This window comes from Somniosus microcephalus, chromosome 4 (assembly GCF_052327205.1).
Source record: "Somniosus microcephalus isolate GS21.2 chromosome 4, FLI_Smic_1.0, whole genome shotgun sequence".
In the NCBI taxonomy this organism is placed as follows: Eukaryota; Metazoa; Chordata; class Chondrichthyes; order Squaliformes; family Somniosidae; genus Somniosus; species Somniosus microcephalus.
Genome location: NC_140990.1, coordinates 28,385,997 through 28,401,648, shown reverse-complemented (window position 1 = coordinate 28,401,648; position 15,652 = coordinate 28,385,997). Strand labels below are relative to the sequence as shown.

The 15,652-nt window shown below is 47.2% G+C and overlaps 1 protein-coding gene and 1 pseudogene across 1 annotated transcript; one reads left to right on the top strand and one right to left on the bottom strand.

Annotated features, from left to right (window-relative positions):
• LOC147118473 (uncharacterized) overlaps positions 1-13,424 on the top strand; it is a 177,793-nt pseudogene extending 164,369 nt beyond the window's left edge.
• Positions 343-1,425, bottom strand: LOC147118474 (uncharacterized; the record flags this gene model as incomplete). The annotated part of the gene is made up of 1 exon (XM_085987019.1): positions 343-1,425. A coding segment is annotated over one exon (924 nt), but the record flags the coding sequence as incomplete, so codon positions are not given.
• Positions 13,425-15,652: the final 2,228 nt, after the last annotated feature.

Genomic DNA, 15,652 nt, shown 5'->3' with positions numbered 1-15,652 from the left:
CAGGTTTGCAGGCGTGATGCTCTATTCACACATCGAAGGTGAGAGAGATGCTGTGGGTCACACGCTAAGTCCAGTATCTGAAAGTGATTCACAGACTGGGTTTTGTGTTTAGTGATCCCGGACGTGTTTCCGATGCCTTCCTTGCATACCAAGGCTCGGAGAGGCATTCAGGAAGGTTTGGGGAGCTGGGACTTGTCCATGAGAGTAACCAAAGGTATGAAAACTGAAATAATCTAGAGTTAGAAAGGAGAAAAGGCCCAAAAATGGAGCAGTTGATAACAGGACATCAATTAGTCTCCTCTTATCTTGGAGAAATCAAGGACTCGACACATTGTGTTTGATACAAAGCTGATTTATTTGACAAATATCAATATATTAAACTCCAGCCCAGTTATTGGGTTACTAACATAATCAGAAACAAACCTCAATTGTCAGAATGAACATGGTTCAGTCCTGCATGTGATTAACAGCAGAATCCAACCACTGCAGTCATTTGTGAGCTCACTGGTGTTTCAGCAGGTGGGATGACCGAGTGAATCTCTTCCCACACACGGAGCAGGTGAACGGTCTCTCCCCAGTGTGAACTCGCTGATGATTTAGCAGGTGGGATGACTGAATGAATCCCGTCCCACGCACGGAGCAGGTGAATGGCCTCTCCCCAGTGTGAGCTCGCTGGTGTCTCAGCAGAGTGGATGAATCAGTGAATCCCTTCCCACACACGGAGCAGATGAACGCCCTCTCCCCAGTGTGAACTCGCTGGTGTGTCAGCAGGTGGGATGACTGAATGAATCCCTTCCCACACACAGAGCAGGTGAATGGCCTCTCCCCAGTGTGAACTCGCTGGTGTGTCAGCAGGTGGGAGGAATTAGCAAATCCCTTCCCACACACGGAGCAGGTGAACGGCTTTTCCCCAGTGTGAGTGTGTTGGTGTGTCAGCAGATCTCTTGTGCTTTTAAAGGTCTTCCCACACTCAGAACATTTGAAAGGTCTCTTTTCAGTGTGAACAAGTTGGTGTTTAGTGAGGTTGGCTAATCGAGCAAAAACCTTCCCACACACAGTGCAGGTGAATGGCCTCTCTCCAGTGTGAACTCGCATGTGTTCAGTGAGGCTAGATGACTGCCCGAACCTCTTCCTGCATTGAGAGCAACTGAATGTCCTCTCTCCAGTGTGAATTCGCTGGTGGTCAGTGAGGTTCGATAACTGCCCAAATCTCTTCCCACAGTGAGAACAACTGAACGGTCTCTCCCCAGTGTGAACTCGCTGATGTGTCAGAAGGTGGGATGACTGACTGAATCCCTTCCCACATTCGGGGCAGATGAGTTTCCAGCCGGGATGGGGAGCTGAATCCCTTCCAACAGTCTCCACATTCCCACGGTTTCTCCATTTTGCGGATGTCCTTGTGTCTCTCCAGGTTGGACGATCAGTTCAAGCCTCGTCCACACACAGAACACGCATATGGTTCCTCCCCGCTGTGAATGGAGCGATGTTTTTTCAGGCTGTGTAACTGGTTAAAGCTCTTTCCACAGTCAGTGCACTGGAACACTCTCACTCGGGTGTGTGTGTCTCAGTGCTTTTCCAGTCACACTGATGTTTGAAATCTTTTCCCACAGACAGAACAGGCAAACATTTCTCCTTCCACATTCAAAGGCTGATGATATAAGAACATAAAGAACATAAGAACACAAGGAGCAGGAGTAGGCCATACGGCCCCTCGGACCTGCTCCGCCATTCAATAGGATCATGGCTGATCCAAACTTAGACTCACGTCCACTTCCCTGCCCTCTCCCCGTAACCCCTAATTCCCTTATCTGCTAGGAAGCTGTCTATCTCCGTTTTAAATCTATTTAATGTTGCAGCTTCCAGAGCTCTCTGGGGTAGCAAATTCCATAGATTCACCACCCTCTAAGTAAAGAAGTTTCTCCTCATCTCAGTTTTGAAAGGGCAGCCCCTTATTCTAAGATTATGCCCCCTAGTTCTAGTCTCACCCATCAGTGGAAACATCCTCACCGCATCCACCCGATCAATCCACCTCACAATCTTATATGTTTCGATAAGATCGCCTCTCATTCGTCTGAACTCCAATGAGTAGAGGCCCAACCTACTCAACCTTTCCTTATACATCATCAACCCCCTCATCTCCGGAATTAACCAAGTGAACCTTCTCTGAACTGCCTCGAGAGCAAGTATATCTTTTCTTAAATATGGAAACCAAAACTGCACGCAGTATTCCAGGTGTGGCCTCACCAATACCCTATATAATTGCAGCAAGACTTCCCTGTTTTTATACTCCATCCCCCTTGCAATAAAAGCCAAGATTCCATTGGCCTTCCTGATCACCTGCTGCACCTGCATACTAACTTTTTGTGTTTCATGCACCAGGACCCCCAGATCCCTTTGTACTGCAGCACTTTGCAGTTTCTCTTCATTTAGATAATAACTTGCTCTTTGATTTTTTCTGCCAAAGTGCATAACCTCACACTTTCCAATATTATATTCAATCTGCCAAATCTCTGCCCACTCACTTAGCCTGTCTATGTCCTTTTGCAGGTTTTTTATGTCCTCCTCACTCGCTGCTTTCCCTCCCATCTTTGTATCGTCGGCAAACTTGGATATGTTGCACTCGGTCCCTTCCTCCAAATCATTAATATAGATTGTAAAGAGTAGGGGTCCCAGCACCGACCCCTGCGGAACACCACTAGTTACTGATTGCCAGCCCGAGAATGAACCATTTATCCCAACTCTTTGTTTTCTGTTAGATAGCCAATCTTCCACCCATGCCAGTATATTACCCCCAATCCCGTGATTTTTTATCTTGATCAGTAATCTTTTGTGTGGCACCTTGTCAAATGCCTTTTGGAAGTCCATATACACCACATCCACTGGTTCCCCTTTATCCACCCTGTATGTTACGTCCTCAAAGAATTTGAGCAAATTTGTCAAACATGACTTCCCCTTCATAAAACCATGCTGATTCTGTCCTATAAAATTATGTTTATCCAAATGCTCTGTTACTGTTTCCTTAATAATGGACTCTAACATTTTACCAACTACAGATGTTAGGCTAACTGGTCTATAGTTTCCAGCTTTTTGTCTACTTCCCTTCTTAAATAAGGGTGTTACATTAGCAGTTTTCCAATCTGCCGGGACCTTTCCTGAGTCCAGGGAGTTCTGGAAAATAATCACCAATGCATCCACAATCCCTACCGCCACTTCTCTCAAGACCCTAGGATGTAGGCCATCAGGTCCGGGGGATTTATCCGCCTTAAGTCCCATTATTTTACCGAGTACCACCTCCTTAGTGATTTTAATTGTGTTTAGCTCCTCCCCCCCACCATTGCCCCCTGTTTGTCCAGTGTTGGGATATTTTTAGTGTCCTCTACTGTAAAGACTGATACAAAATATTTGTTCAGCGTCTTTGCCATCTCCATGTTCCCCACCACTAGTTTCCCGGTCTCATCCTCTACGGGACCAACGTTCACTTTAGCCACCTTTTTTCTTTTTATATAGCTGTAGAAACTCTTGCTATCTGTTTTTATATTTTTTGCTAGTTTACTTTCATAATCTATCTTCCCCTTCTTAATTAATCTTTTAGTTATTCTTTGCTGGCTTTTAAATGCTTCCCAATCTTCTATCCTCCCACTAGATTTGGCTACTTTATATGCCCTTGTTTTCAGTCGGATACTATCTTTTATTACTTTACTAAGCCACGGATGGCTGTCTTTTCTTTTACTCCCCTTTTTCCTCAGTGGAATATATTTTTCTTGAAAGATGTGAAATATCTCCTTGAATGTAGACCACTGCTCTTGTACTGTCTTACACTTTAATCGGTTTTCCCAGTCCACTTTAGTCAATTCTACTCTCATACCTTCATAGTCTCCTTTATTTAAGCTCAGTACGCTGGTTTGAGATCCAACTCTCTCACCCTCAAACTGAATTTGGAATTCAACCATATTATGGTCACTCATTTCAAGGGGATCCTTTACTAGGACATTTTTAATTAATCCTGTCTCATTACACAGGACCAGATCTAAGATTGCCTGCCCCCTGGTTGGTTCAGTTACATACTGCTCAAGGAAGCCGTCCCTAATACACTCTATGAACTCTTCCTCCAGGCTGCCATGCCCAATTTGATTAGTCCAGTCAATATGAAAGTTAAAATCCCCCATGATTACAGCTGTTCCCTTATTACAAGCCCCAACTATTTCCTGATTTATACTCCGACCAACAGAGTTGCAACTGTTAGGAGGCCGATAGACTATGCCCACTAGTGGCTTTTTCCCCTTATTATTCCTTATCTCCACCCAAACTGTTTCACTATCCTGATCCTTTGACCCAATATCATTTCTGACTATTGCAGTGATTCCATCCTTGATTAACATAGCAACCCCACCTCCCTTTCCTTCCTGTCTGTCCTTCCTAATTATCAAATACCCTTGTATGTTTAGTTCCCAGTCATGATCATCTTGCAGCCATGTTTCCGTAATGGCCACCAGATCATAACCATGTGTAGTTATTTGTACCGTCAACTCGTCCATTTTGTTACGAATGCTGCATGCATTCAGATAAAGAACTTTCAAATATGTTTTCTGACAATTTATTCCTGCTTTTACCCCTTTTACTACTTTACCTTTATCATTATACATTCTGTCCCTTCCTGACACGCTCTGGTTTTTAATTCCCCCACTGCTACCTTGCTCTATTGCCTTTTCCGCTATCATTTTTATTTTTCGCTCTCTTAAAACCTCCCCCCCACTAATTAGTTTAAAGCCCTCTCTACAGCCCTAGTTATTCGATTTGCCGGGATTCTGGTCCCACACTGGCTAAGTGAAGTCCGTCCCAATGGAACAGCGCTCTCCTGTCCCAGTACTGATGCCAGTGTCCCAAGAAGCAAAACCCATTTCTCCCACACCAGTCTTTGAGCAACGCATTTAACTCTCTGATTTTATTTACCCTAGCCAAATTTGCACGTGGGTCAGGTAGTAATCCAGAGATTATTACCCTTGTGGTTCTGCTTTTTAATTTGGCCCCTAGCTGCTCAAACTCCCTCAGCAGAGCCTCTTTCCTTGTCCTATCTATGTCGTTGGTACCAACATGGACCACGACAACTGGATCCTCCCCCTCCCACTCCAAGTTTCTCTCCAACCCAGAGGAGATGTCCTTAACCCTGGCACCGGGCAGGCAACACAGCCTTCGGGACTCTCGCTCTCGGCTGCAAAGAACCCTAGCTATCCCACTAACGATACTATCCTCTACCACTACAACATTTCTTTTAACTCCCCCCACTTGAATGGCCCCCTGCTCCACGGTGCTGTGGCCAGGTTGCTCATGCTCTCCGCAGTCCCCGTTCCCATCCTCACAGGGAGTAAGAGCCTCAAACCTGTTGGACAAGAGCAAGGGCTGCAGCTCCTCCAACACTACCTCCTGGATCCCCTTACCTGCCTCACTTCTAGTCACACCATCCTGTCCCTGACCACGGACTACATCTGAATTAATTAATCTAATTGGTGTGACTACCTCCTGAAACACAGAGTCCAGGTAACTCTCCCCCTCCCTGATGTGTCGCAGTGTCTGAAGCTTGGTCTCAAGCTCATCAACACAAAGCCGGAGTTCCTCAAGCAGCAAACACTTATCGCAAATGTAATCACCGTGAGCATCAATGGTGTCCACCAGCTCCCACATTTCACAGTAGTGACACATCACCTGCTCTCCCATTCTATGTAATTAATTAAATTTATTATTATTTAAGAAGACCCTCTGCCCCTATTTTAGGTGAAGATCACACCTTTATTTAAAAGAACTTACCAACTTATAAAGGTTTTAAAAAGAAAGACAAAAACAGCCCCTCACTCCCCACTTGCCCGAACTCTCACACTTACCAAACTCTAGATAAGCACTCTTTCGCTGCCCGCACTCCACGCTGCCCGCGCTTGCACTGGCCTTTTAAACTTTCAGCAGCCATTCCCTGTATGATATTCCCTGTAAAAGCAGTTTACAAAAGACATCACTAAGTTCAGGATAAAAATGCAGAACAGATTAATTCCAGTTTCTATGGAACATTCTATCCTCTTATTACATAGAATTACATAGATTGTACAGCACAGAAACAGGCCAATCAGCCCAACTGGTCCACGCGGTGTTTATGCTCCACACGAGCCTCCTCCCATCTCTCTTCATCTCACCCTATCAGCGTCTCCTTCTATTCCTTTCTCCCATGTGTTCATCCAGCTTCCCCTTAAATGCATTATGCTATTTACAAACATTCCTGTTTGTGGGACCTTGCTGTGTGCAAATTGGCTGCGTGTTTCCCACATTACAATTCTGAATTCACTTCAAATAGTACTTCATTGGCTGTAAAGCGCTTTGAGACATCCGGTGGCCATGAAAGGTGCTATATAAATGCTATTCGCCTCAACTATTCAATGTAGCTGCAAGTTCCACATTCTCTGCGCTCTCTGGGTGAAGGAGTTTAATCTAAATAGGACTTTCCTGGGCAGCCAATGAGCACTGCTGCCTTCTTTGTGCATTTCCTGGCCAGGCTAAACAGTTGATATTTTCTGATCAAAAAGAGCTGAGCTCAGCAGCATTAGTCCTGTTTTGCCTCCTTTGGAGACCAGGTGTACGAGCAGAGTGAGCGCAGCCTTCACAGCAACCGCAATAAAATTGTTACAGTTCTGAAGGAACTTTGTGTCAGTGCACTGGACCACAAACAAAGTATATGTGTCGATTATTGTTTGACTGCGCTACTGTGATGTTTGAAAGGTGCTATATAAAGGTAAGTTGTTGTTGTTGGTCTGAGTTTGCAGTGTGTAAATGCTGCCCTTCTCACAGCCTGTAAAAGGAGTTTACAAAAGCCATCACTGAGAGTCCAGGAGAGAAATTGACAAGATTCTCTCCTCCTGGTTCCTCGCCAAGGGGCCACGCATGCGCCCTGCTACCCCCTGAGCCTGTCACGATGGCGGCCGTTACCCCGTGCCTGTCACCGGGAGAAAGCCCCGCAACTGCCGCCCCACTCGGGGCAAACGCCCGGCCCGGAGGCACTTGTTCGGGGCCTGAGGCCCACCCCGGGTGTGTGTGAAGCGGATAATGTTGAGTGTTTATATAATGGGGCCTGGGGCCGCACTTGGGGTGTGAGCAGCCCGCGCCCCCCCGGGGTTCATGAACCCGCTCCCTGAGCTCGGGGTGTGAGCGTCCCGCGTCCCCCCGGGGTTCGTGAACCCGCTCCCTGAGCTCAGGGTGTGAGCGACCCGCGTCCCCCCGGGGTTCATGAACCCGCTCCCTGAGCTCGAGGTGTGAGCGGCCCGCGTCCCCCCGGGGTTCATGAACCCGCTCCCTGAGCTCGGGGTGTGAGCGTCCCGCATCCCCCAGGGGTTCATGAACCCGCTCCCTGAGCTCGGGGTGTGAGCGGCCCGCGTCCCCCCGGGGTTCATGAACCCGCTCCGTGAGCCCGGGGTCTGAGCGGCCCGCGTCCCCCCTGGGGTTCATGAACCCGCTCCCTGAGCTCGGGGTGTGAGCGGCCCGCGTCCCCCCCGGGGTTCATGAACCCGCTCCCTGAGCTCGGGGTGTGAGCGGCCCGCGTCCCCCCGGGGTTCATGAACCCGCTCCCTGAGCTCGGGGTGTGAGCGGCCCGCGTCCCACCTGGGGTTCATGAACCCGCTCCCTGAGCTCTCTCACCTGATGAGTCAGCGGCTGCTGCCAAGGCCCGCGCATGTTCAGCTCACACTGCCCGGGTGATTGACGGGAGCTCCGGACCAATAGGAAGAGCGGGTCGGGCCTGGAGGACCGAGCGGGCGGCGGGTCCTCCAACCAATCAGAGTGTGTGAGGGGCGGGGCTTGACCTTTAAACCAGAACAACAGGAGATGAGCTGCGCATCCGCGGGCCTTGGCAGCAGCCGCTGACACATCAGGTAAGAGAACTCAGGGAGCGGGTTCATGAACCCCGGGGGGACACGGGCTTCACACACCCTGAGTGCAGCCCCAGGCCCGATTATAAGAGCAGTGAACATTTTCCGCCCCCACCCGCGGGTTCCCGTTTTATTCCGGCCCGAATCTCAACAAAGCGCCAAACTCCGGGACAGAAAGGAAGTGAGTCAGGGAGCATCTGTAAATGGAGGAGGAATGGAGACTGGTCAGGGAGCGTCTGTAAATGGAGGAAAAATGGTGACTGTTCAGGGAGCGTCTGTAAATGGAGGAGAAATGGTGACTGGTCAGGGAGCGTCTGTAAATGCAGGGTAAGATGACACATGATCAGTGGTGTACATTTAAGGAGTTATTTTACAACTTCCAAAAAATATATATTCCACTGAGAAGAAAAGGGTGTAAAAGAAAAGACAGCCATCCGTGGCTAAGTAAAGAAATTAAGGATAGTATTCGACTAAAAACAAGGGCATATAAGGTAGCCAAATCTAGTGGGAGGATAGAGGATTGGGAAAACTTTAAAAGACAGCAAAAAATAACAAAAAGATTGATTAAGAAAGGGAAGATAGATTATGAAAGTAAATTAGCAAAAAATATAAAAACAGATAGTAAGAGTTTTTATAGTTATATAAAAAGAAAAAGGGTGGCTAAAGTAAATGTTGGTCCCTTAGAGGATGAGACCGGAAAATTAATGGTGGGAAATATGGAGATGGTAAAAACACTGAATGAATATTTTACATCAGTCTTTACAGTAGAAGACACTAAGAATATCCCAACACTGGACAAACAGGGGGCTAAAGGGGGGGAGGAGCTAAACACGATCAAAATCACTAAGGAAGTGGTACTCGGTAAAATAATGGGACTCAAGGCAGATAAATCACCTCGACCTGATGGCTTACATCCTAGGGTCTTGAGGGAAGTGGCGGTAGGGATTGTGGATGCATTGGTAATAATTTTCTAAAACTCCCTGGACTCAGCAAAGGTCCCGGCAGACTGGAAAACTGCTAATGTAACACCCTTATTTAAAAAGGGCAGTAGACAGAAGGCTGGAAACTATAGACCGGTTAGCCTAACATCTGTGGTAGGTAAAATTTTGGAGTCCATTATTAAAGAGACAGTAACAGGACATTTGGATAATCATAATTTAATAGGACAAAGTCAGCATGGTTTTATGAAGGGGAAGTCATGTTTGACAAATTTGCTGGAGTTCTTTGAGGAAGTAACGTATCGGGTGGATAAAGGGGAACAAGTGGACGTAGTGTATTTAGACTTCCAAAAGGCATTTGACAAGGTGCCACACAAAAGATTATTGCTTAAGATAAAAAATCACGGGATTGGGGGTAATATTCTGGCATGGATAGAGGATTGGCTATCTAACAGAAGGCAGAGAGTTGGGATAAATGGTTCATTCTCAGACTGGCAATCAGTAACTAGTGGTGTTCCGCAGGGGTCCGTGCTGGGTCCCCAACTCTTTACAATCTATATTAACGATTTGGAGGAGGGGACCGAGTGTAACATATCAAAGTTTGCAGATGATACTAAGTTGGGAGGGAAAGTAGTGAGTGAGGAGGACATAAAAAACCTGCAAGGGGACATCGACAGGCTAAGTAAGTGGGCAGAGATTTGGCAGATGGAATACAATACTGGAAAGTGTGAGGTTATGCACTTTGGCAGGAAAAATCGTAGAGCAAGTTATTATCTTAATGGCAAGAAACTGGAAAGTACTGAAGTACAAAGGGATCTGGGGGTCCTGGTGCACGAAACTCAAAAGGTTAGTATGCAGGTGCAGCAAGTGGTTAAGAAGGCCAATGGAATGTTGGCTTTCATTGCTAGGGGGATAGAATATAAAAATAGGGAGGTATTGCTTCAGTTGTACAAGGTATTGGTGAGACCGCACCTGGAATACTGCGTACAGTTTTGGTGTCCATACTTAAGAAAGGACATACTTGCTCTCGAGTCAGTACAAAGAAGGTTCACTCGGTTAATCCCGGGGATGAGGGGATGGACATATGAGGAGAGGTTGAGTAGATTGGGACTCTACTCATTGGAGTTCAGAAGAATGAGAGGCGATCTTATTGAAACATATAAGATTGTGAAGGGGTTGGATCGGGTGGATGCGGGGAGGATGTTCCCGATGATGGGTGAAACTAGAACTAGGGGGCATAGTCTTAGAATAAGGGGCTGCTCTTTCAAAACTGAGATGAGGAGGAACTACTTCACTCAGAGGGTGGTAGGTCCATGGAATATGCTGCCCCAAAAAGCTGTAGAAGCTACATCATTACATAAATTTAAAACAGAAATAGACAGCTTCCTAGAAGTAAAGGGAATTAAGGGTTACGGGGAGCGGGCAGAAATTTGGACATGAGTCTAGGTTCGGATCGGTCATGGCCCTGTGGGTAGCGGAGCGGGCCCAGGGGCCGTGTAGCCTGATCCTGCTCCTATTTTGTGTGTCTAATTCTGTTAGATTCAGGAGATGGTTCTGTGATAGTGGATTGGCGGTTAGGATCAGATCAGCCATGATCTTATTGAATGGCGGAGCAGGCTCGAGGGGCCGATTGGCCTACTCCTGCTCCTATTTCTTATGTTCTTATGTTCTTAAATGGTGACTGGTCAGGGAGCATCCGTAAATGCAGGAGAAATGGTGACTGGTCAGGGAGCGTCTGTAAATGGAGGAGAAAAGGAGACTGGTCAGGGAGCGTCTGTAAATGGAGGAGAAATGGTGACTGGTCAGGGAGCGTCTGTAAATGGAGGAGAAATGGTGACTGGTCAGGGAGCGTCTGTAAATGGAGGAGAAAAGGAGACTGGTCAGGGAGCGTCTGTAAATGGAGGAGAAATGGAGACTGGTCAGGGAGCATCTGTAAATGGAGGAGAAATGGTGACTGGTCAGGGAGCGTCTGTAAATGGAGGCGAAATGGTGACTGGTCAGGGAGCATCCTTCACCTAAACTGAGAAATATTACACAGGGACAGTTTATAGGGAGGGACCGAGTGTGGGAAATAGTGTTTTAGAAGTCTGAAAATAAAATGAAAATATTGTCATGATTAAATTAGATTTAGAATGAAATTCTAAACACAGGACAGATTTTCTTTATTTGATATACATATGACCTACTGAGTGTTTCGAGCATTTTCTGTTGTCATTTCAGATTTCCAGCATTCACAGTATTTTGCTATTGCATGTTTACTAGAATTGCTAGATTCTGAATTAAAAGATAAACTGCCTAGAAACATAGAAGATAGAAGCAGGAGTAGGCCATTCGGCCCCTCGAGCCTGCTCCGCCATTCAATGAGATCATGGCTGATCATCCAAATTATGTACCCTGTCCCTACTTTCTCTAGAATTGAAGCTTTTTTCCAATTCCTCCTTGGCCTCACCCCTCCCTATCTCTGTAACCTCCTCCAGCTCTACAACCCTCCCAGATTGCTGCGCTCCTCCAATTCTGGCCTCTTGCACGTTCCCAGTTTTAATTGCTTCACCATTGGCGGCCGTGCCTTCAGCTACTGGGCCCTAAGCTCTGGAATTCGTTCCCCCAAACTCCCCGACTCTCTCTCTTTTAAGCCACTCCTTAAAACCTACCTCTTTTGCACTGATATCTCCTTATGTGGTTTGGTGTAGAAAATTTGTTTAACGCTCCTGTGAAGCACCTTGGGACAGTTTACTATCTTAAAGGTGCTACATAAATGCAAGTTGTTGTTATTCTCTGCACAGAGACCTTCCCTGTTGGAGAGGTCCATAAACATTATTGTGCTGTCCAGGCAATGGGCAAAGCCATCTGTCTTAACTATCAATTTAAGAAGTTTACAGTTCCAATTAACTCCTGAGGCACAACACTCAATTGTGGGAAGAAAATATACTGAAGGAGCTGTTAGTTACAAACACAATCTGCCAAGCCTATGTCTACGGAAGATCGAGTTAGAGCGAGCACATCTGTAAAAGGAATGCAGCTGGAAGTAATATTGCTTGCCGTTCGATGGAGGCCCTTTGTTAGTTCATTAATTGTAAGTTTAGTTTGAGGTTGTTTGTTCTGTAACTTTCCTTCAACAGGATGATCTGATTGACAGATGTAACAAGAATCACGCAGGCTCTACTTTTCGGGCCTTAATAGAGGGGCAGTTAGCAGCTTGGTTGAGAGTCCGAACCCCGGGGATAAGAAAGCTGACTGCTGCAGTCAAGGTGGAACACCTTGTGGTGCCTCCCAGATCTGCTAACTATCGGTCTGCTCAGTTGGTGGACACTGCCTGTCAGAAGAACTTTACTACACAACTATAATATTGTATGAATATCATAATTAGTATTGTTTGTAGAATCTGTTATATGAGGAAAATTTTCACAGTGGGGAGTAACCATATATGTGTTCTGTGTGTAGATGAGGCTTCAACCGATCATCCAACCTGGAGAGACACAAGGACACCCGCACCATGGAGAAACCCTGGAAATGTAGGGACTGTGGGAAGAGATTCTCTTGCCAATCTGAGCTGGAAACTCATCGACGCAATCACACTGGGGAGAGACCATTCACCTGCTCTGTGTGTGGGAAGTGATTCACTCGTTCATGGAGCCTCACTGAACACCAGCGCATTCACACCGGGGAGAGGCCGTTCACCTGCTCCGTGTGTGGGAAGGGATTCACTCGTTCAAGGAACCTCACTGAACACCAGTGTATTCACACTGGGGAGAGGCCGTTCACCTGCTCCGTGTGTAGGAAGGGATTCACTCGTTCATGGAACCTCACTGAACACCAGTGTATTCACACTGGGGAGAGGCCGTTCACCTGCTCTGTGTGTGGGAAGGGATTAATTTCTTCATCCCACCTCACTGCACAGCAGCTTGTTCACACTGATGATAGATCTTTTAAATGCTCTGACTGTGAGAAGAGCTTTAAAAGCAGAAATTCTTTGCTGGCACACCAACGCACTCACAGCGGGGAGAGGCCGTTCACCTGCTCCATGTGTGGGAAGGGATTCACAGAGTCTGCCGTCCTCACTGCACACCAACTTGTTCACACCAAAAAGAGACCTTTAGAATGGTCCGACACTGAGAAGAGCTTCAAAAGCACAAGGGATCTGTTGACACACCAGCGAGTTCACACTGGGGAGAGGCCGTTCACCTGCTCTGTGTGTGGGAAGGGATTCACTTCATCAGCTGACCTCACGTCACACCAACTTGTTCACACTGATAAGAGACCATTTAAATGTTCTGACTGTGAGAAGACCTTTAAAAGGAAAAATGATCTGCTGGCACACCAAAGCACTCACACTGGGGAGAGACCGTTCACCTGCACCGTGTGTGGGAAGGGATTCACTCAGTCATCCAGCCTACTGAAACACCAGCGAGTTCATAACTGACTGCAGGGGTTGGATTCTGCTGTTATTACTGCTGTTAATCACATCCAGGACTGAACCATGTTCATTCTGATAGTTGGGGTATGTTTCTGATGTTAATAACTCCCTAACTGGGCTGGAGTTTAATCTTCTGGACATATGCCAAATAAATCAGCTTTGTTTCCAACACACATTGTGTGGAGTCCTTGACGTCTCCAAGGTAACAAACTGATTGATGTCCTGTTACCGACTGCTGCATTTTTGGGCCTTTTCTCCTTTCTAACTCTAGATTGTTTCAGTTCTCATACCTTCGGTTACTCTCATGGACAAGTCCCAGCTCCCCAAACCTTCCAGAGTGCCTCTCCCAGCCTTGGTATCCAGGGAAGGTATCGGTAACACGCCCGGGATCACTAAACACAAAACCCAGTCTGTTAATCACTTTCAGCTACTGGACTTAGCGTGTGACCCACAGCATCTCTCTCACCTTCGATGTGTGAATAGAGCATCACGCCTCAGAACCTGGTTTATATTTAAATTAACTCAGGAAATGTATTTAACAGAAGATCAACAAGGAAACACATCACGGCCCAATAATTCAGCTCTACATTCACAGGAGGAAGCCTGTTATCAAACTCCTCGAGTGGACAAAATAAAGAAAGATCCCAAATGTAAGGGCCCCTCAAATGCTTTAATACCTTTCAAATCGTGACCGGTTCCTCCTTATTCTAGAATTCCCCATCCCTGTGGGAGTTGATATTGGTCAGTTTGCTCAGATGGTTGGTGCATGGTGCTAATAACGCCAATGTCGCGGGTTCAATCCCCGTCCTGATGAGCTATGATGTTTTGGCACGGGCTCGACGGGCCGAATGGCCTTCTGTGCTGTAATCATTGACTCTATGGTCAAAACCTGCTAATTGGAAATTTCTCACTGATTTTACTGATTCGAATTTCAAGCTGGCCAGTTCCTTCTCTCAGAGAATCTCCAAGGGAACTCTGATTTAAACACAGCTCTCCCCTCTTTTATATCCAGGATTAGAGTTACCGGGAATTTGAATACCTGACCACTCAAATTTCAAAGGGCCCGTCAGTGATATACAGACTGAACCAATCACACAGCTCTGGGTCAGATTAAATTATTCCTCCCTCCAGCCTGTAACCAATGAAAATTGTAACACTGAGGCTGAAATTCCACACCTGTGCACTGGGGGTGCAGGCAGTGCTGGGCACAGAGGGAGCAGCAAACTGGGTTCAGAGAGGGCGCAGTGGGCCTGCCCTTGACCTGGGTTTTACTGGGGTCCAAGCTCATTGCCAACGCATGGATTCCAACCCTCAGGCTGTACATGGGGATTCTAATCCTGGGACTGTACATGGGGATTCTAACCCTGGGACTGTACATGGGGATTCTAACCCTGGGACTGTACATGGGGATTCTAACCCTGGGACTGTACACGGGGATTCTAACCCTGGGACTGTACATGGGGATTCTAACCCTGTGACTGTACATGGGGATTCTAACCCTGGGACTGTCCATGGGGATTCTAACCCTGGGACTGTACATGGGGATTCTAACCCTGGGACTGTCCATGGGGATTCTAACCCTGGGACTGTACATGGGAATTCTAACCCTGGGACTGTACACGGGGATTCTAACCCTGGGACTGTACATGGGGATTCCAACCCTGGGACTGTACATGGGGATTCTAACCCTGGGACTGTACACGGGGATTCTAACCCTGGGACTGTACATGGGGATTCTAACCCTGGGGCTGTACATGGGGATTCTAACCCTGGGACTGTACATGGGGATTCTAACCCTGGGACTGTACATGGGGATTCTAACCCTGGGACTGTACATGGAGATTCTAACCCTGGGACTGTACATGGGGATTCTAACCCTGGGACTGTACATGGGGATTCTAACCCTGGGACTGTACATGGGGATTCTAACCCTGGGACTGTACATGGGGATTCTAACCCTGGGACTGTACATGGGGATTCTAATCCCGGGACTGTACATGGGGATTCCAGCCCTGGGACTGTACATGGGGATTCTAACCCTGAGACTGTACACGGGGATTCTAACCCTGTGACTGTACATGGGGATTCTAACCCCGTGACTGTACACGGGGATTCTAACCCCGTGACTGTACACGGGGATTCTAATCCCGGGACTGTACATGGGGATTCCAACCCCGGGACTGTACATGGGGATTCTAACCCTGGTACTGTACATGGGGATTCTAACCCTGGGACTGTACATGGGGATTCTAACCCTGGGACTGTACATGGGGATTCTAACCCTGGGACTGTACATGGGGATTCTAATCCCGGGACTGTACATGGGGATTCCAGCCCTGGGACTGTACATGGGGATTCTAACCCTGAGACTGTACACGGGGATTCTAACCCTGTGACTG